The 8,754-nt window shown below is 47.7% G+C and overlaps 1 protein-coding gene across 1 annotated transcript in view; it reads right to left on the bottom strand.

The window, feature by feature from the left end:
• Window positions 1–5: 5 nt before the first annotated feature.
• NR6A1 (nuclear receptor subfamily 6, group A, member 1) overlaps window positions 6–8,754 on the bottom strand; it is a gene marked incomplete at both ends in the record, with an annotated part of 10,602 nt that continues 1,853 nt past the window's right edge. The window contains 5 exons of the mRNA XM_010189678.1: window positions 6–55; window positions 943–1,095; window positions 3,155–3,276; window positions 6,797–7,051; window positions 7,730–7,954. Of these exons, the coding sequence (XP_010187980.1) occupies window positions 6–55; window positions 943–1,095; window positions 3,155–3,276; window positions 6,797–7,051; window positions 7,730–7,954 (805 nt within the window). The remainder of the gene's footprint in view (window positions 56–942; window positions 1,096–3,154; window positions 3,277–6,796; window positions 7,052–7,729; window positions 7,955–8,754) is intronic.

The raw sequence follows: 8,754 nt of genomic DNA on the forward strand, positions 1-8,754 counted from the left end.
AGAACGGCCTTAAAGAGGAGAGGCAGCTGCTCCAGGGGGACATTCACCATCTTTCCTGGTAAGAAAACAACAAAACAACAAACCAGAATGAGAAGCCACTCCTGAATCAGGTTTCAGAGACACCTAAGCCGGCAACGCTGGAGATGGTTTTACCTTGAACCTCTCAGAGAAACAGTTAATCATCCCTCTGAGACATTAGACATTTGATATTCATTTGGACACAACACGATTTATTATTTACGGAATTGAAAGCAAAATAAACGGGCAAAGTCAGATCAAAACGATTTCTCCACAACGGAACAGTATTTATAGAAACTGGGAAAGACTAAATCCCTTCTCTCCTCTAACTCCCTTGTTGATCTCAATGAGTAAATTACGAGAGCTACTTTCTGATTATTATCCAGTTGGTTACAACAGATCAGGATGAAGTACACGGGGCCCTGGCACAGGCAAGTATCTCCCTTTGCCACAGCATTCAGAACAAGCAGTGTTTCAGTAACACCAGACCTTGCAGATTTGATTAGTGACAACTGCATTTGAAAATTCACCTGTGGGTTTATCATCTGCTCCTTCATTAATCTCTCTGTTTCTTATGAAGTAACTCCTCAAATGGGTCCAAATTGGGATGGAAAGGAAGAAAAAATGGAGAACCTGACCAAAGTGCTTAAAGGGCGGCAGGTGAGAGCACGGCACATCTTGGAGCAGGACCTAATGCCGCATCCCCCAGCACCACAAGGACAACTTGCTCAAAGCCAGTCTGGCTGGGTGAGATAGGGGTCACAGGAGACTGGCTCAAAGATGGGCGAGAAGCTTCGATAGAGAAAGGTCCCACACAAACATCCTCCGAAGTCAACAAGAATTTCACTGTCGTGAGTTTTCTTTTTAAAGCAAATTTCATAACTTGCACATGATCCTAGTGGGAGATAGAGCCCAAAACGTTACCTGCAATATATCGTATCTCTGGCAAACACATCATTAAATCCGGAAAACGGTTTGGCTGGTGCGGGTATTTGTACTCCGTGAAGTCCTGGCAGACGTACCAGTATCGCTTGTTCAGCTGCTCCAGCTGGGACGCGTTGGTCAGACCCCTGATGTCTGAAAGCGAACATGCTTAGAGCAATGAACACACCAAAAACATCCTAAGAGAGCAGCCTCACGATTACTGCTATTTCTTCAGGAAAGACAGACTGACGGCTAAAACTCTACAGTGGGTGCCTGCTTTGGGGGTCACTTCAAGCGCCCGGTTAGACAAATGCTAAAATTCCTGTCTCCCCTCCTGGCGTCCCTGCACCATGGATGTGTCTTTACACGCGTGTCTGGTACAGGATTTCCTTCCACGAAGGCGCAGGATGAAAACAGCAAATATCCTAAGCTGCTCATCTTAGAGCTCAACAAATGCTACTGGAGATAACAGCTCCACAGCCTTAAATCCCTGCCTGCCTGGATGTCAAGGTTTAGTCCCCACCACAGATTCAGCGTAATTTGTCCTCAGACAGAAACACGATGATTCCAGCTACATCATCTTGGCCGAGCAAAGCGTTCAGCTCTATAACTCAAGGTATCATCATATTTCTCCCCATCTGATTATGAATTATGTCCTACGAGCTTTATAAACTTGTCAACTCCTTACTCTTAAATTTAGCTTTGCCAATGTCAGGCAACGTACACAAAGGGAAAATGGACGTTCCCGAGATATCAACCCGGCAGCAGGCCCCGCTGGCAGCGCCGGGCGCGAACAACGGCACCCATGCGCCGCCAGGGCCCCGGGGAGGACCCAGCGAGGAAGCTGCGGATCCACGGTGCAGGATCAGTGCTGTCACCATCTGACGGAAGAGGCATTCATCTACTGCCCAAAAGCTGACTTTTAAAAATAACTCGCAGGTATTGCACATAAAAAATTGCCAACTTCAACTAAAAATAAAAGAAGACAGGAAGTTAATGAAAATACATTTTGGAAAACAATGGAGACAGCTCGAGAAGAGCATTATCCAGTGTCAGGAAACTGCCCAGGGAAGCAAACCGGAACCTCAGCCAGCACAGAGTGAAGCGTCAGCACTATCTCCTGCTGGAAACAAGGGGGGAGGAGAGCCTGTGGCATGTTTACTGACTGCAACCATCCTTCACGGCACCAAAGGCTTTGGGGACATTTATTTCCAAAATTACAGCTGCACACCACCCATTTAGCATTTGCCTCTCCATGGTTTTCTTAATTTACACGCACCCCATGTGAAGTAGCATCCTACGAGCCTACAAACGAGTGGGAAGGGCACCAAGACAGCGATGAGCACTGCTATGGGACAAACCCCATCTATTCCAAACCCCTTCAGCCCACTGCAGGTGTTAGGAAATGATTGGGATCTTCTCACACACTGAGAATTACTCTGGATTTTGAAATGCCTGGGGTCTCACGACAGCCAGGTGTAATGGGCTGGTTAATCAGCAGAATTAGTCAGGCAGAATTCACTGCCTGAACGTAAATACTTCGTCTGTGGTTCCTATTTACTTTAAAGAGGTAGCGTTAGGTATAGAATTTAAACAGTAGGAAGGTATCTCGGTGACCTAAATATATATCTTGAAGGTAAAAGAGTCAGAAAAGCTCTAAAAAAAGGGAGGATCAGTTTTACAAATTCGCCCTTTAAAGCAAAAAACAAATAAATACACTTTCTAGTCAGGAATCTTTCAAAGGCTGTTATACAAATAGTCAGTGCTTACTTCAGAAGTCACGCAAATCAACTCTTCTTAAATTATCGGTTAGTTAATAGCCTAAACAGTTACCCAAAGCAATAATACTTTTAGATGGCAGATCTTTGCCTGACAAAAGGTTTATTAGCAGCTGGTAGGTCACGGTCCACTCAAACCTTATCCGGAAAGGTCTCACCAGCCTCTGCTCTGCTCTAACCCTGGTATCAGTACCGCTGGTACGTGAGTAAAATGACCCACTGCTGTCCTTGGTGTCTAAATTCAAAGGCAATAAAGACTGGCCAAATTAATTAATTCACTCCCAGGATTTCTCCACATGGGTACCCATGTGTCCCCTGTAAGTCTGTGGGTCTCAGATCCCTTCCTCCCATTTCTCACCCGGGAAGCAAAGGCTGCTCAGGCTATTTCGGAGAATTTCTCCCATGGGACCAATACCTTCTCCTCATGGACTCACCTTGGTTTAGGAAGTTAATGGCTTTCATACACGCGTACTCCTCGTTACTGATCTTCAACTGGTTAAATTTGCGAAAGAGGTAGATCAACCGCTCCATCACCTCCATGCCCTCTTCACTGAATCTGGAAGACAGAGATCACGCATCATATAACAACAGCAAGAAGTTTATTAAAAAGATTTCAGAGATTTTAACATCTTGCAAGAGAACTAAAAAATCCTCATGAAAACCACCTTAAGCCTGCTGACACTATTAAAATAGCAGTAAGAAGGAAAATCACTCCACTGCAAACTTCTCTGTTGCGGATATTTTAGAAAACGGAGATTTTACACATAAAAAGTCACCTTTTGGTGCTTCAGTTCATCCCAACCTGCTCTGACAGAGGAAAAGGTTTGATGGAAACAGGAATACACAAAAACTTCTTGTGCTTGCAGGCACACTAGTTTGCCTCTCCACATTCGTATTTCCCCAAATTTCAATGAGGACGCCAGTGCAACCCCAGGCTTTGGCTCTGCACATTTCAACGTATCCCAAGGTACAGGGCTGCAGAAACAGCCCCCAGCACCTGCTGCCTTCCAGAACAAAGCCCATTTCCAACAGCAAAACGCCCCCAGTTTCTCCCATCTGTTAAGTGCCCTGTTTGAAGCACTGAGGAATTGCACCAACCCATGCACACCTCATTTATCTCCTAGCCAGGTGAGGAAGCTCACCTCCCAAAACTCCCAGAAGTGACTCACAGGGATCCTGCACTTCCACACAGCCCTATTTATTGCCTGCTCGTTATGGTTTGTTAATTTTCCTCGGCTGAGTGCTTCTGGGGTGAGACACGCTGCCACAGGGCTGGGATCCTTCTCACAAATACAGATACGCAAGAAACCACAAATAACCAGTGTTAAAAGAAGGGAAGCTGCAGGCTGTGTTGAATCCTGCAGCCTAAGGAACGCGTGCCGTTGCCCTCTAAGCTTTGCCCAATGTGTGCACCGTGAAAAAGCCGTGGTGTAGGCAACAGCAGAGCTGGAGGATGCAGAGGGCTGTCAGTGCCCACAGGCACCAGCAGGACCACTCCAGGACGATCCCACGTGTGCCCACGGCCACAACAGCCTCTCAGAACTCCTCTCACAGCAACAGCCCCGTTTTCAAAGAAAACGCATATTGCAAAAATGCCGAGAAGTGGGACCGAAGTGTTTAGGGAAGCTTCAGCTACGCTCCAGCATTGTACGCCACAAAGAACAAGAGCGCGGTCAGAAAGCTATCTTTGAATAGAGCAAAAATAGAACCCTTTTCACTGAATAATACCTTATTTTGGCATGTGTGTTTGTTTACTTCAAAGTTATTTGTAAAATGCATGGTGGAGGTTGACCCCGGAGAAGTGAAAACAAGCTATCTGAACTCCAGGTCACTTCTTCAAGAAAGTAATATCGTAAGTGATGAAAGCCTCGCCGGCTAATCTGAAGTTGTACAAGTTTTCTTGCTCTCAAGCTGACATTAAAAATCTTGCAGGTGCAAGATTGCAAAGCTCAAGAAGTTAATGAGCACAAAGACCACTCAGTCATCTGTTGCGTTTAATTGTTTTTACAGCATGTACATTTTTACCAGCCACTCATCACTTCATAAATCCAGGAGAGCTCTTCTCTCATTTCTGCAGTTGAACTGTCTTACTTCTCCCTGCATACTTTCCTCCCCCTTTCGAACAAAGCTGTTCTGTTTTTCACAGCCCTATTTCTTCTCGAGGACTGACTCCTCCACACACTCAAACAGTTTACACCAGGCAAGTTTGTGGCAGGGAGTTACCGGGATCAGCTGGGAGGAGGGGGAAGGGAAGCGCTATCAGGAGCGCTGGGGGAGGTCAGGAATCCATTCATTTCATATTCACCTCCAGAAAAACAGCAAAATAAAAGAAAACACTCGATCTAGCAGGCAAACAGAACATTTCGCCAGTTGTCAGAAGTGATTAAAACAGAGTCTAGGGAGCTCATCCTGCACCTTCCTTCACCACCTACCTAAGCGTTGGCACTGCTTCCGTCACCTTGCTAAAGAAGAACAGAAATTAACCCCGGAGCGCCAAGCTACCACAGCTCAGCCAGATATCTTCAGCCAGATGAGATGTAACAAACTTTGGTCTGCAGTCATGACTGATCAACAAGGGAAACGGGGGCTGAGAAACCCCACAAGTCAGACACCTCTCTGAAAGCCCCTCACAAATCCAAAGGGATCAGCTTTTCTAGGAGTGTATGGGACAGGGAGGGTGATACTCACGAACCATCCCGCCCTGCAGCCAAGCCATGGCTGGATTACTGTAACCACCACTAGGAGGGAGCCGTGCAGCTCCAGACCCCTCATCTGTGCAACCTCCCGCTAAATGGCTTTTCTGCTGTGCATTTTCCCATGTTACTAATGACAATTAATGATACTTGAAAAGCTGAATCAGGAGAAGAGACTGCAGAAACATCTTGCTCCCAACAACACCCATTTCCATCCATGTGCACAGATCTCTGAAGGACTTGGAGGCAACCAGCTCTGAATTGCCGCTTTCTGAAGGGCAAGGATTCCTCCTTTGTCTTCTCGCCTTACCTCTCGCTTGTGTTTATCACAAACCCAAAATGAAACAAACACTTCTCTTCTGAGGCTCTGACCAGGACTGCAGGAACAAAAGGCCGGCTGAATGCAGAACAAGTGTTGTTGTGGTTTTCTATGACCCTCGCTGTTGCAGCACCAGATGCACGATGAATAGCCAGGCAGAACCACGCGCGGAGGAACCTGCCCCAGGAAACGAGACACCTGGGGCTGGCTCTCGGCTCCTCAGCCCTCCAGTTGGCAAAACAGACGCACAAAGGAGCCTCCAGGACCTGCTGGATGCTGTGATGGCCAAGGACCTCAGCAGTACTTTAAATCTCTGCTCATCAGACACTTAGATCCCCTGGTGTAAAACTGCCAAGCCTGGCACAGGCAGGGCGCAAATAGGGCAGATAGTAAAAGGAAGGGTGGGCAGCAGTCTCCAGAAATCCTACCTATTTGCCATAATATCGTGAGACTGTGAGTCTGCTACCAGAGAAGGATCTTTCAGGTACAAAAGAAAAACACCCAAACCAAAAACCAGCACCCTGACCAAAATGATAAATGAAAGGCAGGTTCCTCAGAGCATCAGATAGCACGTACCATGGAAAAAACAGGACTGAAGTTGCAACATCTTTAGATTTACACAATCAAAACAATGAAATGGCAATTAATAACAAACACTTTAATAATACAACCAGCTTTGTGAACAACCTTTCCACTAGCCCAGACGGTCTTTAAATAAGACGTCCCGTTCTGTATCTCAGGGTTACCCACAGTGCTGGTTAGTTCTCCTCACCCCATAAAAAGGTGCTTTGTATGGCTGTGCTGGAGGACGACAGCATTGCTATGGGAATGTCAAACAGCACCATACAGTACTTCCCCTGCAGAAGGAAATCTGGACTCAACGCTGACTAACCATGGCACACTTTCTAGACCTGGAACAACCACTCCCTAAAAAACAGAACAGGAAAACTGCAGTAGGTGAGGTGAGCTGTGCCAGGAGGTGGTTAACTGGTCACAGGGCACCCAAACACACCTCCATGCCCAGATCTCGCTCCCTTACCCGCAGGCTCAGCCCCACATCTCACCTGTGCAGCTCATCATCAGAGGGGGAGTACTTGGAGGTGACATCTGCGAGGTCACCAAAGATCTGCTTGCTGTACACAGTCAGCGAGGAGAGCAGAATCAGCTCCTGCCACGTGGAGCTGAGCAGGCAGGTATAGTCCTTGATGGAGAGCTCGCAGAAGAATGGCAGCTTCTTGATCCAAGCAATCTGCCTGAAAAGCAATTCATCCGCCAGACGACATAACAACGCAAACAGCTCTGCCTGAGTCACTTTATACCTGCAGGCACAGTCAATATGAAGGCATAAAAATAATTAACAACACCGAATGGCGACATCTGACCAGACAGAAAAGCAAGGCAAATGCCACAAGAATTCATGTTCAAGTGACCAACGTGCCAGTGCCCAGAGTGCATGGCAGGGGGCTGTGAGGGGAACCTCCTGATCCCTGGGGTCACCCACAGGGCCAGCATCCAGCCTGCCTTGGGGGAAGGGGCAGGGGGAAGAGGGGAACTCCCGGATCCCTGGGGTCACCCACAGGGTCAGCACCCCACCCGCCAGGCATGGGGCAGCTTGGCCTCAGGGACAGCCCTGCAGCTCTCCCCAGCTTTTTTCCAGCTGCCATGCTTACTACCAGGTCTTTTGTGCAGTTAATGCAGTCTCAGAGCTGAAACCCATCAAATCCCACTCCTGTGCAGGCTCAGCATGGTCACGTAGCCCAAAACCCCACGCGTACCGGCTCCAGCTCCAGCCCCAGGCAGGCGCACGGGCCACCCATGGGACATGGTCAGGTTTGCTGCATGTGCTGCGGCTGTATCTTCTCCCAGGGGATGCATTCCCCATGCCAATGGGGCTGTGAACACTCACACCCAGCCGTCCCCTCGCCGTCAGCTCTGCAGCATGAGCTGGACCCGAGAAACAGCCGGGAACACGCAAGCCCCATGCCGTGCACCCTCACCCGTCCTCGATGAGCATCGGCGTCCCGAGCGGCTCCAGGTCCTCCGCCGACACCAGCTGATTGATGAGACTGTGCGACTGCGGGTCCAGGCTGCGCGTCTGCGGGGGCACCAGAGCCGAGTGGGCGGAATAGCTAAAAAGGTGCGGGAGGTACTGATAGTGCGCGGACACTGGTGTCCCGATGTACTGATCCCTGAGTGCAGCGAATCCATTCAGCTCCACGGACCTACTGGAAAGGGAGAAGTTTTTTAATATACCCCAAAAATTCTACCCGATTCACTGAAATGTTGCATCCAGCTCCATCAGAAGTGTTAATAAAAAGTAGGGAGGGGAAAGAAAAGGATGGAAAATGCCTTCATATTTAAACCCTACAGTGGAAATAACCGAGTCTGCAGACCAGACACCTCACGTTTGCCTCATGCAGAGCCCAGCTTGGCATTAGTTCCATTTAATGGTGATCTGGGAGCTGCCATGGAGCAGCCATTCGGGGAGTGAAACAGAAACCCAATTGCACTGAGCATTTCCACCCTGGCTTCCTTAAAGGCCAGAATCTAGGACTAGAAATTAAGAATTTACACAGCCAGCGAGCACAAACATCTCCCAGCTTCAGATGAAACTGAAGGCAAACTAAATGCAGGTCTGAGGTTCTTGCTGTGCTTACAACCGAGTGCTGCACTAATAAATGACTTTAATGTAACCTAAATGGAGAAACTTCTTTTCAAAATCTGAGCACAGTGGAGAAAAAACAGCTTACACAGATGAACAGGGAAAAGTAATCAAGCTCCCATGATGTACAGAAGAAATTATCAATACAAATGAAGAGATCTATTTTAAATGTAATTTTAACTCAGCGTTGCCGTCTTTTTTACTTCCTCATGAGTGTTTTACCTCCCGGTTCCATTTTTGTCAATCCAGTGCTGTCTCTCTCAAACACAATTAGAGATGCAAGCATCTGCAGTACGCTCAGTTTACACAAAGATGCACTTACGGTGTATTTTTCCTACATTGACCCAAAATATCACTTAG

Source organism: Mesitornis unicolor, unplaced genomic scaffold, assembly GCF_000695765.1.
Source record: "Mesitornis unicolor isolate BGI_N332 unplaced genomic scaffold, ASM69576v1 scaffold28268, whole genome shotgun sequence".
NCBI lineage: Eukaryota > Metazoa > Chordata > Aves > Mesitornithiformes > Mesitornithidae > Mesitornis > Mesitornis unicolor.